Source organism: Bactrocera dorsalis, chromosome 4 (genome assembly GCF_023373825.1).
Source record: "Bactrocera dorsalis isolate Fly_Bdor chromosome 4, ASM2337382v1, whole genome shotgun sequence".
Classification (NCBI taxonomy): domain Eukaryota; kingdom Metazoa; phylum Arthropoda; class Insecta; order Diptera; family Tephritidae; genus Bactrocera; species Bactrocera dorsalis.
In genome coordinates, this window is record NC_064306.1 from 6,267,302 (window position 1) to 6,287,346 (window position 20,045).

Consider the following 20,045-nt stretch of genomic DNA (forward strand, 5'->3'; position numbering starts at 1 on the left):
CCCCACTGTACACAATACAGTAGAATATTTTTTTTTTTATTTTTACATTTCTTACAAACTACCTGAAGTAAACTACATAAAGGTGATATAATTATGCACATAATTGCACAAAAGTAATAATAAATTACAAACTTTCAGCTAAGGCCTGCGCTAGCATAAGTTTTAATTGCTCACGCAACAGGCTATGATCATGACCATGCGTTATTTGTAATATTTTTTGTGCCTCCTTCAAATTGTTTATTGCCTCTGTTAGCTGACATTTATACAATTGAATTTTTCCAATTTTCAAATGAAGCATACCCAATAGTGGATGCCAGTCGCCATAATATTTGCTAAGAATTTAATAATAGTTATTAGAGCGAAAATTATTTGAAATAATGGCTCATCTTACTTACCGAAAACCTGGTACGAGCTCCTTGCCAAACTCTAAAGCTTCTTCCCACTTAGAAACATCGATAGCGGCTTCAAAAGCCGCATCTAATGTCTTTAAATGCCAAACATTTAGTGGATGCACGTACCCTTTTTGCTTGGCAAGGCATAATTTGCACACATCCAGATCTGAATAAGTTAATTTTTATTGTTTATGCAACATTTAATAACAGCTACTCACAGGCGATATCCTTCATATGCTCCAAATGTGTTTTCGTGATTGTCATTGCCTCGTTATACGCATTGCGGTGTTTCGGACTGACGCCAGCATCACAGCGCGGGCAATTATTGAGATTTATATCCAAAAATTCATTACAATTCTTATTGGCGCAAGCAGCTGCAAGCATTTCATGCGTCTCCGTCGTATTTGTGCATTTCGCACATATGCAAAAGAAATAGTAATTCGCTTGCAGTTCAGCGCGTCGTTGTGCCGGCGTGTTCAATAAATCTATATAGCTGATAAAGATCTGCAAAGATTGTGCATAAATTGATAATTTAAAATATAAATCCATTTTGAAAAGGCCATGAAATTTGATCAACCTTGGACCAATCCAAACATTCGATATCTTCGATTGCATGTATATGCAGCGTAGTACCTTCAAAAGTGGCAACTGCATTAGGTTTGCAACTATGATCTGTTACCGAGACGCCAAGATAAATTGCAGTGGCAATTGAGTTCATTTCAGGATCGAGTATGCTGAAGCCATTCGTTATTAACTATAATAAAAAGTTATGAATTAAACGCTAAATTTTAATTTAGAATTTTATCATAATAAAATGTAATTGTGTTCCACAAATCATAGAGATTCGTTTAAGCGTTACTGAACAAGCATGTAAATAAATTAGCGCCACAGCTGTGTTGCCAAAACATTTCACCGTTATATTTTTTTTTTTTAATTAGTTTGACAAGTGCATGGCTCCGCATTTCTCGAATTCTTGGCTAATTGCCAGCAAAATGGATCTTTGTTGAGGCATTCACTTAACGTAAATACATATACATACATATGTATCCATGTATGTTTACATTTACGATGGAATGCAAAAGTAATGACGTAGAAACGGGCAACAACTACAATTGCTCATAGTAATTTTAATGAATTATAAAGACAAATATCTGACGTATTTAAACGCATTTAACGCCTACTAGATTTCATTCATACCCTGCCATAGATACTTGTCAATTCCGTTAGATTTGGCACGATTACACTGTCACCCATCATTTCCTGCAGTACTCCATATAAAGACTCTAAATGCTCTAGGCGTCGTGCATCATTCTTTATTTCAGCATAATCTGCATCGTGGAGGGAAAATAATGTATTTATTGATATATTTTGATTGCAACGAATCACACAAACTTACGTGACATCATATCACGAAAACGACGTGAACAAGTTTGTGTGTAATAACCACGTACCAGATCACCTCCTTTGTCTAATTTTATGATTAGTTTACAAAGCATGCGGGCAGCATCGGGCACATTACGGGGATAAATGCGCTTTAGGAATGGACATTCTATTTTATGCAGCACCCAACCTTGCATCTGGCAGTCACGACTACAGTAGTACACATATTGGCAATTGGCACATTTCAGCACTTTGCAGCTGTAAACAAAATACTTTATGGGATCTTGTTACTCTCTCAATTGCACGTCATCTCACTTACGATTGCAAGCAGTTGTCGCAACGCTCTTTACGATATCTAGCTTGCAGTACGAACGCAAAAGGTTTTTCGGTAAGTAGGCGATCGCCTCGTTTAATGGCTTTGCCATTTGGTACATTTTGCTTCATACTGCTGTTCGCCTGTTTATTGCACTTCCCAGTGCGTTGGATATCGGAAGTAGCTTTCAAAGCGTTTGGCGCCAGCAGCTCTGCGCTGCGGAAAGCGACTAAGAGCTTGTCAAACTCTTGCGTGCGCAGAAAAGTTGGCATTGATTTTCACGTTCTTAGCAGTCAACGAGTCCTCGAACGACTAAAGATGTAAAGATACACACAATTTAAATTACCTTAATCATTCACCGAATTAGTATATTTGAGAGTAGTAGTTACTCACCTGATATGTTCGAGAGACTCGGCTTATGTCGATGCTAATTAATTACACTCCTTTACACTAAAAATTTACACAATTTTGTGACAAAATTATCTTATTTCGAAAGTGAGCAAAAATAAAATCTCTATTAAAACCCACTTAGCTTATGTTCTATTTTAAAGTTCTCTGATTAGCAATCATTTGTGCACTATCTTTTTGTGGGCACGTCTGCATGGACGACTTCTGACGCATTTGCATGAGCTATTTTTGAAACGTTTTCCTTTATGTTCAAAAGCGATATTCTAGATCAAAATTGAAAATAAAAACAAATGCAAAACACGTCTATTTTTAATAACCATACACCTGATTTACCGGATCAGGTAGGCAGAGAGGGGAATGTTTTTGTTTATTTATGACAATCACAGGGTGCAACCGGTTTTTAATTTAACAATTACAAAATGACAAATAAAAAGAAAAATTAATTGGAGACATTTTAAAATTTTTCATATAAATTAACATTAGATCAACGAAATTATTAAATAAATAAATAATAAGCATTTTTTATAAAACACACAGAGAAAACATTAACATTTTCATTTACATTTAAATAAATTATGTTAATGTAAGTAATTATTATAATATCGATTGAAATAATGATTTTATTTATTACTTACTAATATTTTTTCAACTTTTAAGTTAAATTATTAATTGCAAAAAGAGTTCTTGCGTGTGCACTCGGTATTATATGAAAACACATCTGACTTTGTTCTTTATTGGAAGTTATTTGTGTTGAGAAATTACAGGTACTGATTGTGTGGTGTAATATCGAACGGTATTTAGTTTTCTTGCGTTTATCTTAATTTAAATAATTATATTTTTGTATGTTGGCAAAGTAGTATTTAATTTTCGATTTGTTATAGTGAATTACAAAAATTCGATACCCATAAACATCTGACAATTAATATACTTATTTTACCCACATTGTGTACTACTTCCCTAGCATATGTGGGGCCAGCATTTTGGGTAAATCAACAGTTTTCTTAAAGTTTGAGCAGTTCAGTGCATTTAAAATAACGTGTTCAAACATGAGTGATACTCAACAGTCGTCAGGCTCAAGAAAGCCCCCTTCCACTAATACCAGCGACAGTAAACTTGCTACCGATCCGCCAATGCTCAATCTTGAAGAGGCGGAGGAAGATCGCAAACATATGCAAAAAATTATAGCGGCCTTGCGTTATTATCAGTAAGTATATACATATTTTCAATTCATATATGCATCTAATAATTCCCTGCGATGATATGGCTGGGGTTGTGTGCCAATTATCATAGGATGTAAATAATTGAATTTTTGAGGTTATAACCATGAGTCTAAGCGGCTAATCGTGTATTCGATACTGACAACAATACTCAATGAATCTTTGAATTATTTCCTTTCTACATACACAAAATAGAATTGCTACAAATAAAAAAAATAATATACAATGCGTCTTTATTTTATTGTATGAGCGCATGTGTCAAGCGATAAGCGTTAGTCAGAAAAGATAGATATATAGTTAGGAAAATGCTGCCACCACATAATGATTACTAATAGTAATATAATCAGGCGGTAACCAGGATGAAGTGTAATCTATTATAAGCTCTAAGCTAACGCATATCAGTACCGGCGATATAGATAAAATCCTTCTTACTATTTCGTCATACGTATTGATTAATGATAGCCCAATATAACAACATTTTACAAAATTGTGTTCAACATGTTAAAATGAATAACTAATATTATTTTTGTAGAAAATATTGCTATGCGCGCGTGAACAAGACTGAAAGCTACCTCAATAGTCTTCCCAAACGCCATCAGGACATGTTGGTTAAATATCGCAATCATTTGCGTGTGATAAGAGACTGTATTGATGAAAATCAAAAGGTTATTAAGAAAATGTTGCGTGACAATGTTGGATTTATGGATATGGGCGGATCCGAGTATTTGGCACAACAAGACAGTGATGGCCATACTACAAAAATAAGGCATCAAGATATGGAACATGTAAGAAAATGTTTATGGAATTTACATATGTATACTATAGACACATAAGCAACTATTTTTTAAAGAAAGGCATTTGAGTTTTGTGTAGTTTAGCATTTCAAAATGGTCTAGTACCACTTGAAAAGCATTTGTTGCAATTTGTAAATTGCAATCCATAGCAAACTATGTATATATCAAATACTTACTTGCCACAGGCAACAGAGCAAGCTGATGTTGAACCTTTTAAAATTTTAAAGGCCCAATCGACATTAAAGTTAATTGCGCGCGATTGGAGTGCAGCCTGCGCAGAGGAACGCGAACAGTCATACAAACCAATCATCGACGCCGTTGAGGAATTCTTTAAGCCTGGCGAATTGTAAATATAACTAAGATAAAAGTCAATTATCTCACAGTTAATGCTTTTGCCGTTTCCTTTCAAATTTTTCAGCGCACTCAATGAGGTAAAAATTCTTGTGCCTGGCGCCGGACTTGGTCGTCTCACCTACGAGCTTGCCTGCCGCGGCTATGAATGCGAGGGCAATGAATTTTCATATTTCATGTTAATTGCCTCATACTTTGTCTTGAATCTGTAAGTATTTCTGGTAGACATTAAATTTTTATACTAACGCATTTCAGTTTTTTCTAGTTGCACTGAGGAAAATAAATACACGCTTTACCCCTGGGTACATCAATATGTAAATAATTTGCGAATGGCCGACCAGGTAGCGCCAATACGCTTTCCTGATATTTGTCCGGCAAAGAATCCACCAAAGGGCAATATAATGATAGCGGCGGGCGATTTCTTGGAGGTATATAAATTAATTATATGTATTTTGCTCTGTAGTATATAAAAAATTATTATTAAAGTTTAGCATATTAACGTTAAATTAAAGAATACAATATTTTATAAGGAAATATGCGTGTGTAAAACCCGTATTTGTAGTTTATAATTAGTTTCACTGAAACGTTTTAGAATTCTACATACTGTAATTATATATGCATGTAATTACAAGATAATATGTGCATATGTGTGTAAGTTTATAAATTATAAAAAGTTTTTTTTTTCATCTTGCAGGTCTACAAAACGCCAAACTGCTATGATTGTGTCGCGACATGCTTCTTTATTGACTGTGGCAATAATATTGTGGACTTCATTGAAGCTATTTATAGGTACGAATATTTTTGTTTGTATGAAATTCGCCCTGCCAAGCATTTTATTGCATGCTTATATGTCTTGATAAAGACATTTATCAAGCATATGTGCACGCAAAAATTAATTATATTTTTATTTAAACGGTAAAATTATAATTGAACTTTTTTACTTTTCAGAATATTAAAACCCGGCGGTATTTGGGTAAATTTAGGACCACTACTCTACCACTTCAGCGATATACAAGGAGAAAATAGTATTGAACCGACTTTCGAGAACCTGGAGTTAATCATAAAAATGGTTGGTTTTGAGTTTCTGCGTTCCCAGACTGGTGTGCGCACCAAGTACGCACAGAATCCACAATCAATGCTAAAAAGTGAATACGAAAGCTTGTTTTGGGTTTGTCGAAAGCCCGAAAATGCGCGTGACGATACAGACGATTTGTCGCAACGCGACGATGATGTAGAGGAGTCTGGCGGTAGCAGCACTAGCAACACAAATAATCACTATGTTGATATATACAGCAATGGCTATAAGAATGCTTACCAACATCAATAGTACTAACAGTCTGTTAAGTAACAGAGACAACAAATTGTGCAGGGTACTAGCTTGCCTAATATTTTTAGTTATTAGCTATTTTGCAATTATAGGATTTCTGTTTAAACAGATATAAAGTTATATATAAATCAAAAACAAACAAAGTTTCCGACAATATATTATGTTTAATTGATATGTTGAAATGGCTATGAGTTCACACTGCTCCAAATAAGATTATATAACTAAAAGTAGTGCTCTTTTCTGGGCGGATTAGACAAATGAAATTGAATTCTCGAACATGAAATGTGTTTTTAGGTTGATTCAAACTGTACACGGTACAAATGGGTAGTTATCACACTAACGTAATAAACGTGTAGTTATTTAAGTAAAGTATTAACAATATACAAATGTATGAAGTATAATTTTTCATTTCAATTGCTAATGACGCTGAGAAACTAATATAACTAGTTTTTGAAAAATAAAAAAAAAAAATTTTTGAGTACTATTGAAAAACACGCGTAATATCTCGATTCTTTCCGTATGCTATGCATATACATATACATACATATATATGATAAAGTTAAATGGAAAACGTTTTATTTTTTAATTCATTTTGCATCCATTAATGGTAGTAATAAATGAGATAATACGGCGGTATTAAGACACCTTTGTATAAAACAAAAACAAAATTTATAACGTTAAAAATATATGGAACAGTTGTTGGAAATATTTCGGCGTAAAAAAACGTATTTGTTTTTATTTTTAATGTAGGTTTGTCAAAATGATTATATAAAATCATAATGTAAACAAAAAATTTGCGTAACCGTGCTGTAAATTACTAAATGTCACACTTCCTATACACAATACAAGTTTTATGATTTATTTAAATCATACGCTATTCATTACAATTAGAATTGAGGAATTGCACGAATAATTGCGGCACTTTATCCAAAGTGCTTGTGGTGGCGTGGTGCAATTTGGTATAGTTGAGAAATTGTCTACGCAAACGATTAAGCTGTATAGCATTTACGCCCGCTGGCACTTCCACTTTCACCTGACTACTTTTGACCGGCACGGGACCTGTATTACCGATTTTACGCGCTGCCAACACGTCCGCTATAATTTGTTGCGTTAACTTGTCCAGCTCAAAGAGGTAATTCGTAGCACTTAGTGGCGGCTAATAGGTATTTAAATGCAAAATTAGAAGTAAATATTATTTTTTAACTGTCGCACTTACATTCTGCGTGCTTTGATTCGGCGGTAATGGTTTTGATTCATACAGCGCATCATGGATGGCTTCAAGTTCAAGTGTATCGTCTGGAAACACTACAAATAGTGGACTATCCCAACGACAATTGCCGTGTGGCTCTTCAAAACGCATACATAGCGCATCGAAAATTTCACGCGTATAAGGCACATTAGAGTTGTCTGTTATATTGTTAGTACCGTTTGGCACCACATCTTCACCTGTTCGTTGCTGATTGAACTCCCAGGCACGTGCCTCTTGTATGCCGCAGAAGAGTGTACATTGCGTACTGCGTGCAGCTTTTGTTGCACAGAAAAGCTCATAGCGATAGCCTAAAAATACGCTCAGAAATATAAAATGTTTTTATAGCGACCAGTTTGTGTACCTTTAATGTAATTGCCCGCATCCACGACGACTACGTCGTCTTTATTAAGCAATCGTAGCGCTTCGGACTTAATATCGCTACGCACTTGTTTTTCCTTTTGTGAATCTGCGAAATATTCATTTTTCGCAAAACCTGCATTGGCTATCGAAATATTCTCTGAGATGAAGTGCACCTTTTTGCCTTTATCAGAGAAAAACTTTTGCAACTCTTTAGCACGAGTTGTTTTACCACTGGACGGTAAACCGGATATGACTATCATAGGCATAGTTAAGCGTATTAAAAAATTATCTAACTTTATATTTATAAAACACTAAATATTAAATTTACTAAAAATATAAGAGGAAAACCTGCACCGCGTTTTCCAATCGTGGTGAATTTGCAATTGTTTACATGCGTGTGGGAACTGAACAGCTGATAATAAAAGCAAGGGCGTAGCATCTTAACATATCGAATAGGAACTTATATTTATTCAAATGTTCAAAATATTAATTATATAAAATAAAATATAAACCAATAACCAGCACACTTTAGTAAGTAAGTTTTTTTTGAAGCAAATCAAAATATTTCATAAATACTGCATATTTGGAATATAGGCATAATATTCACGCGTTAAACCCCAGTAAGTATTGCCGTGCCTACGCCACTGTAATAAATTTGTTTATTTGACTTCACATCTGAGCTGAGGCTTTTTCGAAGGGATAATAAATATTATAAACAAGAATAAATAAAGTATCCGGTCATAATGTCGGATGGGAAGCGCAGACGGTATCGCAGAGTTAAGGTTTGTTTCCTATATAATATTTTGAAAAATGTTATAAATGAACTCCGCTTTTGATAGCAAACTGATGACAAACGTCCTATAATATTGGCCAAACGAAATGTGGAAGAAGATACAGCAGGACGTCGAAATGGTGAAGCAGAAATGCAACCAAAAATATTACTTAAATCACGCGCAGATATGAGAGATGATGCAGAGGTGGCAGAGACTTCTGCAAATGCAAGTACAGCGCCACTAAAAACAATGATTGTCACACGTAGTGAAATAGCGCAAAGTCCGGGCTTAAGTGGTGTGAGTCCAGTTACAACTAAAGAACAGTTGCACCAGCAAGCACAACAAGCAAATGTGTCTGGGAATGATGTAAATTCAGCAACTAATGTGCAGATAATTGAGCCGCTGCCACAAATGACACGTCCTGCAACTGTCATATCTTCAACTGGTGCAATAAATGCTAGTACGCGCAAATTACTAATGAAAGGAAATACGGACTTTTTAGTAGTTGGTGTGGTGGGCACGCAGGGTGTTGGCAAATCCACTATTATGAATATTTTAGCCAACGATGATATAAACTACGATTACTACCTGAAACTGTTTGTGGAAGAGGATAGTTTCTTTCCAACAAAATTAAAGCCACATAAGTGTTCGGCGCGTTCACGTACCGAATCCACACATATGTTCATAACCGGAGATCGTTTGATATTGCTTGACAGCCCGCCGGTGATGTGCAATTCTTACCGAAAGGATATGACAACAAATGAATTGGATGATCTACGTCAGATAATAAGTTTTCTATCAGTTTGTCATTTGTTGATTGTGGTGCAAGACGACTATTTTAATATGAATTTTATACGATTATTGCAATTTGCCGAAATTATGAAGCCAACACAAGATAATAAACCATTTGTAAGCAATTACTTTCCTAATGTGCTATTTGTAAAGAATCGTGCTAAACGTCAGGATTTCACAACAAGTCAGAAAGAGCGTATGGATCGTATGTTGCGTGCTTTGTTTAAGGATTCACAATTGCGTATATATAAGGGACAAACGGCCGAGCAGCAAAAGCAAAAGAAAACACGTCCAACGGAGGGAGAGCGCCAAATAAACACATTCTTATTGCCTGAAGTAGACGGTAAAAACATATGATTTATACTAATTAATTCTTTGATTATAATTGTGGGTGTTTATGTTTAGAAAATCATGACAACTCAACGTTTCACAAACCGCTGCGCGAAATCATTGACGAATTTCGTTCACTAGTCTTCATGACGCCACGCAATGATATGTATACAGGCGCTAGCGAGCTAACTGAAGCTATTTGGTTTGAGCTGCTCACAAAATTGACACAGGACACACAACAATTCTTTAACACCTATGAAGAAATTCAACGCAAACATTTAGAGATGGGGAATGTTCATATTGGCAGTCAAGGTAATAGTGCTAAGGATACGCACGAAAACTGGAGAGAACAATAAAATACATATGCACATATAAATAAATAAATGAAATGAACCGTATTTTATTGATTAAGAATTTATAAATAATTTGTTTTAGGGCTTCACCCACAAACAAACTCTAAACAAAATTTGTTTAGACATTCGACATTTAATGTCCAAAATAAAAGAAGACAACAAGAAATATCGTTAACCCTTCGGCTCAACCGAAGCTATAATTATTATTATTACGCTTCACAAATACAAAAGATTACATACCAGAACTTGATTGGTCTGTTTAAAAAAAAAATAAAAAAATCAAATAAAAAATTTGACGAGTGACATGATTTTATACCGATATCTCAAAAACTGAGCGATTAGTTCGCGAATATGCAGACAGGACAGACAGACGCTTAAACGCTAAATCGACCTACCACGCCGTGCCGGTATCCGGCACTTTCTTCTCAATGTTACAAACTTGATGGCAAACTTAATATACCCCATTCAGTGTATATATGTACATATATTTCATTATTTTTTACAATATATTTGAAATAAATATTTGTAATACCGTTTAATTATTGATTACTTGTAAACTGTCTGTAGTAGCGGCCTGCGTCGCTGCTCGAGCGGTTTATAAGCATGTTGATATACGCTGGCCAAGCGCCAATGCTCTGGGTAGCCGCCCTCTCCGGCGCCACCGCCAAAACAACGAAACGGTGGCACCAACGTATCAATATCGTAATTCCGTTTTGCGTAGGGATCACGTTGACGCGGCACCACCAGCACACGACTGGCATTATGTGATTCCAAACTGCAGCCGCTGTCCGTGCTAATAAAATGCCCGGCTGCATTGTATTTGGGTACACCAACACGAAATGGTGCTTTACAGATGGCACGCGGCGGCGCTGCGTGGTAACAACGCGGTGGTTCGGGTGCAACCTTGTGGCATAGTCTTGAACGCGCGCGGCTTAGAAAACCTGGCGCACCGATATTTTGTTTCGAACGTCTACAGCCACGTTCGGGTACAAGAGCCTCACATGAAGCTGCTATACTGCCACCGCTGCCGCCGAGATATTTTTGGCGCAATGCGCGGTATCCCTCAGCCATGATGTTAGGTGAAGATTGATAATGCTTGCTCAACCGATTTGAAGGCATCGCACAATCACGAGTTACACTACGCGCACGTGGCGGTGGCGCGCGTACCATACAATCTTCGGTGCTGCAGGGACAGTCTGTGTCGCGTTCAATTGCGCGACCGCCAAAATCTGATTTGCGTCGCATTATATCTTTATCGAAAAAGCCCGTTTCGCCGAGCGTACTATTGAATACACCCGCCGAGCGTCCTAAATCTGTAGCGGGCTCATCGCGCGGTGTTTTTACGTAATTGAACACAGCAGGACCGGCGGTATCGTCCGAACCGTCAATATGTGGTGGCCGACGCGGTTCATCCGCTGGATTGCTGGGTCTATAATCCCAACCAATGGCCAAATCCATAGCTGTCATTGGTTTATCCGGCTGCGCTGAGGAAATCGCACGTGATAAGTCACCAGCATAAGCTTTGGGCACGACGCCACAGGTGCGTGGTCGAAATACCTTCATTTTCGTACAATGTGTGGGGCCAGCATTATGCGTTCTAATGCCAACGCCCGTGGCAAAAGGAGCAATATCCAGCGCTAAGCCGGGATGCTCACCAGTAATTTGGCGCTTGCGGAATGCCATGTCCACCACACAATCCGGCAACGGTTGATGGTCCAAATTGTCATGATGCATGCGCTTAGCTAATTCGAAATTAGCGTAGGGCGGAATGATAGGTGACGGTGAACGCTCGTTGGGTTTCGCTGTAATTGATTTAAGTGGCATTGTTTGCTCAAGATTTTGTAGCGATGGTGAATCGGGATTTTGATAACCGAATTTTTGTTTAAAGTATTCCAAACTTGGTCCAACAGAATCCGTCAGACCGGCTGTTTGCGGCAATAACGATGTCTCCGTCTGCACTTGTGGCATTGGACCAATTTGCGGTTCCGTCGGTGTAGTGGGTTCCAGCTGGGAACTATGATGAGCAGCGTTCGCGGTTGGTGAAGAGACACGCGTCAGCGGTAGTATGACGGGACGGGTAAGGGTAACGTCCGGCTTAACCGATTGACAAAGGTGATCACCAAGTAGGAGCTTATTCAGTGGCAGTTCCGGTTCAATATTATTGTCGCGTTCGTACTTTTGTTGCAGCAACTGGTCACGTGTGGGGTGTTGATGTACGTAGGGTGTAAAATCACCTGGCACGTATTCTAAATCGGAACGCTTGTAAGAGAAAAGACAAGTCAAGGATCTTTCTTACTATTTTTCGGTAGATATTATTTTTCTTGTGGATGACAAAATAAAATATGCAAAAAATATATGAGATAATAACGAATGTATTTTAGCAAGCTGCTGGTATTTGTATAGGTTCACAAGGCTCTTCAGGCTTCTTCTCATTACCTTTCTTCCGCTTTAGTTTCTTTGAATCAATCGAAAAAGTATGATAAACAAGATGTGTTAAACAAAAATGTGTTTAAAGAATGAACAAAAGTTTGAAAAACGAGGAACCTATACTCACTTTTTTATCTTGACTCTTAGCGCACTTTCCAATGCCTTTCTCACCTGGACTGAAAATACGTCTGACGGTTTCACATTTATCTTCGCATTTCGGTGGCTCATCTTTTCTCCCACAAACAGTCTTTTTGCGTGGGAAATTGCGCCATTTATATTTTCTGATCAGACACTCGTTGTACTCGTCGGCAAATTTACGAGTTATTTTACGTGGTAGCTCGTAAGTGCTGCGAAAGTAGCCCCAAGGATTCTTATCCGAACTAAAAATAATTTGTGAAAGTTGTTACCAAAAAATATTCAAATTAAAGGCTTGCAAAGCAGATCCTGATAGGTTCTCTTACTCATGTGCTACAATCAAATGAAAAATTATGGACAAAATTCAAAGCAGATCAGGTGGAAAGACAAACAACGGTCTCTATAAGCAGTCATATCAGCAAAAGGTTGAAAGTTAAGCTCTAAGTCAAGTTCTTAAAGCTGGAAACTAAACTAAAGTAGCGGTAGGTAGGTCAGATTTAGCTAGCTCTGCGCGATATCTACAATGGACTGGAGATCCCAGAACTCTACCATAAGTATTAACCGAACCATACCCATAAGGTCAACTTAATCCGAATCACCATTCAGTTTTAGCAGAGGCGGATCCAGAGTAGAATTTTCGTGGGGGAACTATATAATTTTGTACTTGCACTCAAAGTGTTTTTCTTCGCGAAGTGTCACTTATGATAGACTCTCCGTAGTTCCAAACTATTCTATTTAGAAAGGCCGTAAATGAACAACACTCAAATGACACGACATCTGCAGTGTTAGTGACTGGTTTCAGTTCACGAAAAAGAGAGTAGTCTCTAAAAGCTGAGCTCTAGAAATACGGAATGGATGAGTACGCAGTCAGTACGAAGAAGGAGATATTAGACGATTGTTCCTAAGCGGAGTTTTTTAAAGTCTTCGCTACGATCTTATGAAGCAACTACAGTAATTCGAACTACAATAAAAGATCTTTCAATACTTCTTCACAACCTAACGGTAAAGTATAAAAAAATATCTGCGTAAAGTGGAAAGACGAAGAGGTTATGTGTTTACAGCAATGTATTCTGCTGAAACTATGCAAGGTTCCGCGAGTGTTTCGAATTTTCTTGAGTAGAACCTAATGGTGTACCTTGATCTGCAGTGCGTAAATACCTCCAAGTACTTACCGATCAGCGCCGCAGAGCAAATGCCCGTTATTGCCAGCGATTATTTTCGTCGGTTGCTTATGGGCGCGCGGTTTTGGTGGATACCACTTCGGCAACTCCCAATTGCATAGACGTGTTGCGCTGTAAGCCTTCTCGAACTAGCAAATAAAAAAAAAAACAACAAAAATGAGTGAAAAACCCCCGACGGCGCTGGCACAACCACTAGTCATTCATATTTCGCGACATATTGCTACAAATCCAACACAACCTGTTCCTCCGCCTGACGGACTATATATCATAGCCAACTTTGATGCGTTAATTTATATCATTTTAAGCCTTTAAATCTTTAAATACCAACGCACACAAATTATAGATACTCATACATATGTAAACAAAAAAATAAACAAAAAATGGGCGTTTTGTTGCAGTTGTCCAAACATCCCTATGCTAAAAAGCTGTTTATTAATAAAAAAGTCACCGCACATATACACACGCATGCTATTTCTGCGACACCCTCTACTCTTGTCGCTCCGTGACAGCACTACGACAAAAGCGGAGTGTTGTGGTGCCATCCCTCAGTCGGCGTGAGCTGCAATTACATGGTGTAATTTTTGAAATGGCATATGTATGCAGCGATTACGAAGAGTATTGCTCCTAATACCGTTATAATCCTTGTTTACTTTTTGAAAACCAGTAGCAAAAAACCCGGGTGATTAAGTAACATTTGTAAACATTTTTTAGCAAGTGGAAGAGCCAACAACTACCGTTAAGCGGCTGCGTAATTTATCATAACTAAATCCAATTGGAAAACGTACAACCTTTAGCGAATGAAATTCGGAAACGTTGTTAGAGGGATTGCTGCTCGGAGGATCAGCGTGATTTTTTGTATCTTTTATGAAGAGGGAATGTTTTAAATTTCAACAGATATTTGCGTTATCAGAAGTAGAAATAGATAGAGCCAGTAAGAAATTGTAAAAATAGAGTCCAAATCGAGTCCACTTTGCTTTGTCCGTCTACTTGAACTTGAGAAACACTTCACATTTAATCCAATTTCGTTAAAATTTTGTCTAGTCGCACTTTTAAGATGTACATATGTACATACATACATACTTATGTACTTATGTACTTATATTCTTTGTAGAATCGAGCAAAAAAGTCTCAAATGCGATAGACCTTGGAAACATCGCTGAAGATCGAGGGAAACACGGCAAAACGATGGCTTTGCCGCCCATTCTTCGCCAAACCGTGAGAAAACCAGCGCCAACACAACCTCAAAACGCAGCAACAACAAGTATTTTCAATTATCATATGCAAATGTGGGCGAGTTGACAAATTTTTGACGATTCACTACTGATTACATGCAAACATACGCACTGAGAATTGCCGTTATGCCAGTGGTGGCGACCAATGGCACTTGTCAACACCAGCAATGATTGAAGACCAACACAGCACACGCCACGCAGGCCGCGAAGGATGTGTTGAGCGGCAAATGGAGTAAATGGCATGAAACCACAAGCAACGGCACGTGCGGACGCAACAAAAACCCACCAAATACGAGCGGAACCGTTGCTACAAACACACTGCACACACACTGTGTTATTGTAATTAAATTTACACGGCAATTACATCGACTTATAGGAAGAGTATGTATCAAAGCAACAACTACAAAAAGCATTGCAAGCGGCTGAAGGATATTGTTGCGAAATTGTTGTAATGCTTTAAGCTGCGTAAAATTACCAAAAGCATCGTTTTTGTTGTAAGTGTTTACTCCTCTTACCCAAGTAAATCGATTGTATTTTGTTAGAAGTGTCATTGGTTCAAGTGTGAAATACAAATTGATTTTAAACTCAATTAGCAAATGCAACAATAGGAATTTATGCTCTAACGGTAGTGTAGTTTGATAGCAGACAAAAGATTGCTACAGCAACGAGTTGATTTTTTTGCAATATTCACAAGTGAGGCGAAATAACGGTGCAATGTGAGAGTGAACAGTGGCACAAAATGAGCAAAAGAGGGATAAACAATTTATTAGAATTAATCTTGAAAAAATTTCAGCGTTATTTGTGAAGCAATTGCGCCTACTAACCCGGGAAAATTGAAATAAAATATTTTCAATAACATAAATGTTTAATTAATAGTAAAATCTATACACAGTGCTGATTTTTGGTAAAAAAAAAATTCAATTGTTTGTTGTGTAAAATGCTTACTTAACAGATCAGCTGTTTTGAATAAGAGTTAAAATAAGGTAACGGCTGCCAAAAATGAAGATACAAATTTTTATAATGAAGATAATATGGCGTTTACACCATTACGTAACGATAAAATGAGCTTCTACTACTAATTCAAACGGCGACTAAATATTTTTCGACAAGTGAAGAGTTCTACAAGTTTAAAAATCATCTCTGATTACTTTTTATGCGTTTACTAGAGGCGCTTTAACACAAAATACACACAACGAAGGCTTAAAATTGGAAATCGCTCTCTGAATTTTTTTCAATTAGTGTAATCGGGTCCTGAAACTTTAAAAACAATTTCCCGAAATGATGGTTTCAGAGTTGGTAAGGAAAATTTCCCTAAAATCTTCTAAAATTCTCACACAATGTTCTAAGTTAAACATATTTTTCAGGAAATGATCGAAGAAATACAGTTTTTAAAATCACTTTTCACTTTTTATACTTTTGGTAAAAAATAAAATTATCGTTCTTCACTTCAAACCACTGTGTAATGCCAACAACCTAACCCACCAGCAGATGATTTTTATACGCATACCCGAGGGTGTCATTTATCACGTTTTATGCGTGGATTATGTAGTCAAGAAGCTACATGCTGTCTGCTTGTATTGTAGGCAAGTTGCAACAATGACCACACAAGGCAGCAAAGAAGAAGGGCGTCACACCCCTTGACAGCATCATTACACCCTAAACAAGAATTAAAAAATTGCAGAAGAGCATAAAAGGCTAACAGGCGGTTGAGGGGTGCACGTGTGGCGGAAGAGTGGGGGATAAAGCAGCTAGCATACAAACACACATGTACTCAAACACATACATATGTATGTACATACATAAACGTTTGAAGAAAGCAAATACTAAACTAGTAGTTACAGGTTCACCGGCTACTTTAACTAATTTCACGGCAATCTGCACTGCTACTTGTTTTCGGTCTTCATACGCTACTTTTTTAACAATTTCTTTTGCGTCAATCACACACACACCTAAACTTTCATTGCACTATCGCCGATCAAATGCGAAAACAAAACAGATGTCCAATCAATTGTAAGTAAATTAGTATAATGTCCAATCAATTAATTGCCGCCACTATCGGTATCGACGCCAACACTATCACTTTCGTATTTTCGGCTCCCCAGTGGTATACCGTTAACTTATAAAAGCCTCAATTTGCACTGAATTGTAGCACAAGCTGCATTTAGTCCCGAAGCCTGCTTTGCGCTGTGCAAAATTTGCGGATTTTCTTGTGTGTCATTCAACTGAAAGAATTTGACATGATAGTACATGCACGCAGGTAAGTGTATACATGTCTATGCATGTGAATACATACTATGCAAAGGAGCAGAAATACTATTTATAACTATTTATATTAAAACTTTGTCGTTGTTAAGCAAAATCGTTACTATGTACAAATATTAATTTATATTTTTTGTTTTGTGGAGCAACAAACCGCAATAAATGTAAACGCGAAACAGGGAGCATAAACTCTTTGTTTGGTAAAAAATGCGTATAAAAAAAATTAAATATACTACTTTTAAGCAAAAAATTAAAAAAATATAATTTATTATTAAAAAAAAAAATAAAAAACGTGTGGCAAATAAAAAAATAAAATACAATAAATTATATGCATATAAATGGGAAGAGAAATAGAAAATACGTAAAAAAATATATAAAAATATATGTATGTATGTATGTAAATTAAAAAATAAATCATATTTAATTAATTAATTCTGCAAAAGTTTTAAAAACAAAAATAAATTAAATTATTATAAATTAAAAAAAAAAATAACAGAAAAATAGAAAAAAAAAAAATGAATAAAATAATAAATATAAAATAAAAAAAAAAATTAAATAGAAAAAATAAAATAATATTAAAAAAATTAAATAGAAAAAAAATAAACTTCGGTTGCACTGAAGATACGGTTATGTGAAAAATAATGTGGACAGTGATAGATTTGGCAGAGCAACCGGAATTTGCCTGCCATGAATAAGTTGCCAGAGCTCTCCTTTGCTAGTTGGACACTTTACAAAATTAAAAAAATACATAAGTATGTACATAAGTATATACAACATAAATAAAATTTAAAATAATATGTATTTTCTAAAAAATTTCAAAAACCTTGCCCACCAACCCTGTTTTTATTTGCAGCTATTTATAGAGATGCCCTGTGGCCTACTTTTGTCAACAAATCAAGCAAATGCCGTGCATTATATTAACATTAGCAGTTCTATTTTCTGTCAAATGTCGCAAATTGAAAGAAAATTTGACTGCAGCAAAATAGATAAACAAAGTATAAGTTAGACAACTCACAAGTTGATTATCTAAGCTTATGGTAGTGAAAATTACGCAAAAATATGCTTCAGCGCCAGCTCAACACGCGCCGACTTTTGTAATTTTGCATGGTACCGTTAGATTATTGTTGGAATATGATTACGCCACAGCCAAATTAGCATGTTTTGCTTATTTTTTTATTTACAATTAGTTTTACTGAGTAATTTCAACAATTTCGTTTTTTTATGGTTAACCACCTACACTTTAACACCACATGTGTGTAACTGCAACGCAATGGTGGTTATGAAACGGCGTACTAACTTTACGCGTTGGCATTTCTTTAACAAAAATGTCTGGATAGATTTTTTTTAAACGCTCACAAAACACTTTTGCAACTGCTTTCAATTTAGTTTGCAGTATCTTTTCGAAAATACCTGATTTGCACTAAAATGATACGCCATTACACGTTAACAGTGTGCGCCACAAGGGTTGGTAAATTAAAATAATTTCTTAACTAAAACTTTTATTTCCTCGTATGCGCTTCAGAATTTTTTATAGAATAATATTTTTTTACTGTCAAAAAGCTGCTATTTTGTATTTATTTTAGTTTTTTTACGTTTATGCTTTTACTTTGCCTAGAGTTGCTGGAAAATTTCTTCACATTTAGAGGAGTTTGTTTGTACGCCGACAAATTTTCACTTTAAAATGTATAGAAATAAGAAAAACAACCTAAAAAATACCAGGACAACGTAAAATAATATGAATTTTTTCACAAAGTGTGGGCAAATATTTATGGTTGCCAGGAACATTCTTGTTTACGCATGTTTGCTGGAATGTTTCCGAACTGCTTGCTTATATAACCTAACTAAGGCAGTTAATGAGTTGAAAAAAAAATAAATTTAATTAAAAAAATTAATTTTAAATTAAAAATAATTAAAATAAATTTAAAAATTAGAAACAAAAAAAGTTAAAAAAAAATAAATAAATAAGTAAATAAAATAAATTTTAAAATAAGAAAAAAAAATTTTTTTACATTTTTCATACTTTTTTTATCAAACTTTTAATTTTAATTGTAAAGTTAAATATTAAAATTCTTCAATTCGTTGTACCGTAAACTGCAGTTATAATTCTATACGTCTGCAGACTTGCATACAAAAAAATTACAATAAGTTGCTCCACTAGAAAAACACGAAAGGATGATTATTGCTGCCATCCTACATCTACTAGTACCTATGTATTTGTTTTTGCTGTTCACTCAACACCCTATCACCTCTCCCCCACCTTCCCGTTTTATTTCGCAATTGCTTCTAGTGTTCAAATATTTGTTCTTGCCCGCACTGCGCGTTAAGCTTACAAGTCGCAGGTGGCCAATGGCGGCAAATGTATGAATTAAAAGCAGATTGCTGCTAACAGCAGCTGTGGCTTCTTTGGAGAATGTATGCAATATTTCAATAGCACGATTTGTTGTTTCCTACGGATTTATTGAGGAATGTTTAAAGTCAAAATAAAGTTAGCTTTGAAGTTGATAGTAGTTATTTTGCTTCTTACATGCGTATGGCGGAAAAAGATTCGCAATTTACTTTAAGAACTGTTTTTTCGACTGTGAATTGGCATCTTTTAATAATTTTACTTCAATCAAGTTTCTTTATAGACAAAAAAACACAAATACAAACCGTTTATAGCAAAATGTTCTTTTTGGATAAGCGACAAATTTTACTAAATCACTAAAAGAGTCATATATTATTTTTTTGGCAAAAATGTTTATACTTTTTAACTCATATTTAATATTTTGAAGA

General features: G+C 35.9%; 5 protein-coding genes across 10 annotated transcripts; 2 read left to right on the forward strand and 3 right to left on the reverse strand.

Annotated features, from left to right (window-relative positions):
* Positions 1–23: 23 nt before the first annotated feature.
* Positions 24–2,834, reverse strand: LOC105232127 (histone-lysine N-methyltransferase SMYD3). Of its 2 annotated transcripts, XM_011213735.4 has the most exons (9): positions 2,614–2,831; positions 2,479–2,535; positions 2,092–2,397; positions 1,789–2,030; positions 1,590–1,720; positions 970–1,146; positions 611–896; positions 396–558; positions 24–332 (listed from the first exon to the last, which is right to left on the reverse strand). In XM_011213735.4, exons 3-9 carry the CDS (start codon positions 2,355–2,357, stop codon positions 125–127), a joined length of 1,473 nt encoding a protein of 490 aa, XP_011212037.2. In that variant the 5' UTR covers positions 2,358–2,397; positions 2,479–2,535; positions 2,614–2,831; the 3' UTR covers positions 24–124. The 2 variants fall into 2 exon arrangements, with proteins under 2 accessions (XP_011212037.2, XP_029408631.2); XM_029552771.2 differs by having other exon boundaries at positions 2,479–2,834.
* A 406-nt stretch (positions 2,835–3,240) lies between these two features.
* On the forward strand, positions 3,241–6,602 carry LOC105232128 (carnosine N-methyltransferase). 4 transcript variants are annotated; one of them, XM_029552751.2, is made up of 8 exons: positions 3,241–3,257; positions 3,455–3,697; positions 4,243–4,495; positions 4,732–4,850; positions 4,923–5,063; positions 5,121–5,283; positions 5,550–5,644; positions 5,804–6,602. In XM_029552751.2, the coding sequence occupies exons 2-8, from the start codon at positions 3,540–3,542 to the stop codon at positions 6,180–6,182; spliced, it is 1,308 nt and encodes a 435-aa protein (XP_029408611.1). In that variant the 5' UTR covers positions 3,241–3,257; positions 3,455–3,539; the 3' UTR covers positions 6,183–6,602. The 4 variants fall into 4 exon arrangements, with proteins under 4 accessions (XP_029408611.1, XP_011212039.1, XP_029408610.1 ...); XM_011213737.4 differs by having other exon boundaries at positions 3,245–3,286; positions 4,690–4,850; XM_029552750.2 differs by having other exon boundaries at positions 3,247–3,286.
* A 298-nt stretch (positions 6,603–6,900) lies between these two features.
* Positions 6,901–8,103, reverse strand: LOC105232131 (protein KTI12 homolog). Its single transcript, XM_011213741.4, has 3 exons — positions 7,793–8,103; positions 7,399–7,739; positions 6,901–7,338 (listed from the first exon to the last, which is right to left on the reverse strand). Exons 1-3 carry the CDS (start codon positions 8,055–8,057, stop codon positions 7,057–7,059), a joined length of 888 nt encoding a protein of 295 aa, XP_011212043.2. The 5' UTR covers positions 8,058–8,103; the 3' UTR covers positions 6,901–7,056.
* Positions 7,179–10,084, forward strand: LOC105232129 (protein SMG9). Of its 2 annotated transcripts, none has more exons than XM_011213740.4 (4): positions 7,179–7,314; positions 8,386–8,573; positions 8,631–9,699; positions 9,762–10,084. In XM_011213740.4, exons 2-4 carry the CDS (start codon positions 8,535–8,537, stop codon positions 10,040–10,042), a joined length of 1,389 nt encoding a protein of 462 aa, XP_011212042.1. In that variant the 5' UTR covers positions 7,179–7,314; positions 8,386–8,534; the 3' UTR covers positions 10,043–10,084. The 2 variants fall into 2 exon arrangements, with proteins under 2 accessions (XP_011212042.1, XP_049310428.1); XM_049454471.1 differs by lacking the exon at positions 7,179–7,314 and adding an exon at positions 8,204–8,322.
* A 7-nt stretch (positions 10,085–10,091) lies between these two features.
* On the reverse strand, positions 10,092–18,907 carry LOC105232132 (uncharacterized). The gene is made up of 4 exons (XM_029552753.2): positions 18,684–18,907; positions 13,774–13,910; positions 12,594–12,846; positions 10,092–12,298 (listed from the first exon to the last, which is right to left on the reverse strand). Exons 1-4 carry the CDS (start codon positions 18,708–18,710, stop codon positions 10,586–10,588), a joined length of 2,130 nt encoding a protein of 709 aa, XP_029408613.2. The 5' UTR covers positions 18,711–18,907; the 3' UTR covers positions 10,092–10,585.
* Positions 18,908–20,045: the final 1,138 nt, after the last annotated feature.

Coding starts and splice junctions, on each gene's coding strand:
- LOC105232127 (XM_029552771.2), bottom strand. CDS start 2,357: ATGCCAACTTTTCTGCGCACGCAAGAGTTTGACAAGCTCTTAGTCGCT. Junction 2,031..2,091: donor TGCGACAACTGCTTGCAATC/GTAAGTGAGATG, acceptor TTTTGTTTACAG/CTGCAAAGTGCTGAAATGTG. Junction 1,721..1,788: donor TTTTCGTGATATGATGTCAC/GTAAGTTTGTGT, acceptor TCCACGATGCAG/ATTATGCTGAAATAAAGAAT.
- LOC105232128 (XM_011213737.4), top strand. CDS start 3,540: ATGAGTGATACTCAACAGTCGTCAGGCTCAAGAAAGCCCCCTTCCACT. Junction 5,064..5,120: donor TCATACTTTGTCTTGAATCT/GTAAGTATTTCT, acceptor AGTTTTTTCTAG/TTGCACTGAGGAAAATAAAT. Junction 5,284..5,549: donor CGGCGGGCGATTTCTTGGAG/GTATATAAATTA, acceptor TTCATCTTGCAG/GTCTACAAAACGCCAAACTG.
- LOC105232131 (XM_011213741.4), bottom strand. CDS start 8,057: ATGCCTATGATAGTCATATCCGGTTTACCGTCCAGTGGTAAAACAACT. Junction 7,740..7,792: donor TGCGGGCAATTACATTAAAG/GTACACAAACTG, acceptor GCGTATTTTTAG/GCTATCGCTATGAGCTTTTC. Junction 7,339..7,398: donor CGAATCAAAGCACGCAGAAT/GTAAGTGCGACA, acceptor AATACCTATTAG/CCGCCACTAAGTGCTACGAA.
- LOC105232129 (XM_011213740.4), top strand. CDS start 8,535: ATGTCGGATGGGAAGCGCAGACGGTATCGCAGAGTTAAG. Junction 8,574..8,630: donor GACGGTATCGCAGAGTTAAG/GTTTGTTTCCTA, acceptor CGCTTTTGATAG/CAAACTGATGACAAACGTCC. Junction 9,700..9,761: donor CTTATTGCCTGAAGTAGACG/GTAAAAACATAT, acceptor GTTTATGTTTAG/AAAATCATGACAACTCAACG.
- LOC105232132 (XM_029552753.2), bottom strand. CDS start 18,710: ATGGCGTATCATTTTAGTGCAAATCAG. Junction 13,911..18,683: donor ATCATTTTAGTGCAAATCAG/GTATTTTCGAAA, acceptor TTTATTTGCTAG/TTCGAGAAGGCTTACAGCGC. Junction 12,299..12,593: donor CTAAGAGTCAAGATAAAAAA/GTGAGTATAGGT, acceptor TTCTCTTACAAG/CGTTCCGATTTAGAATACGT.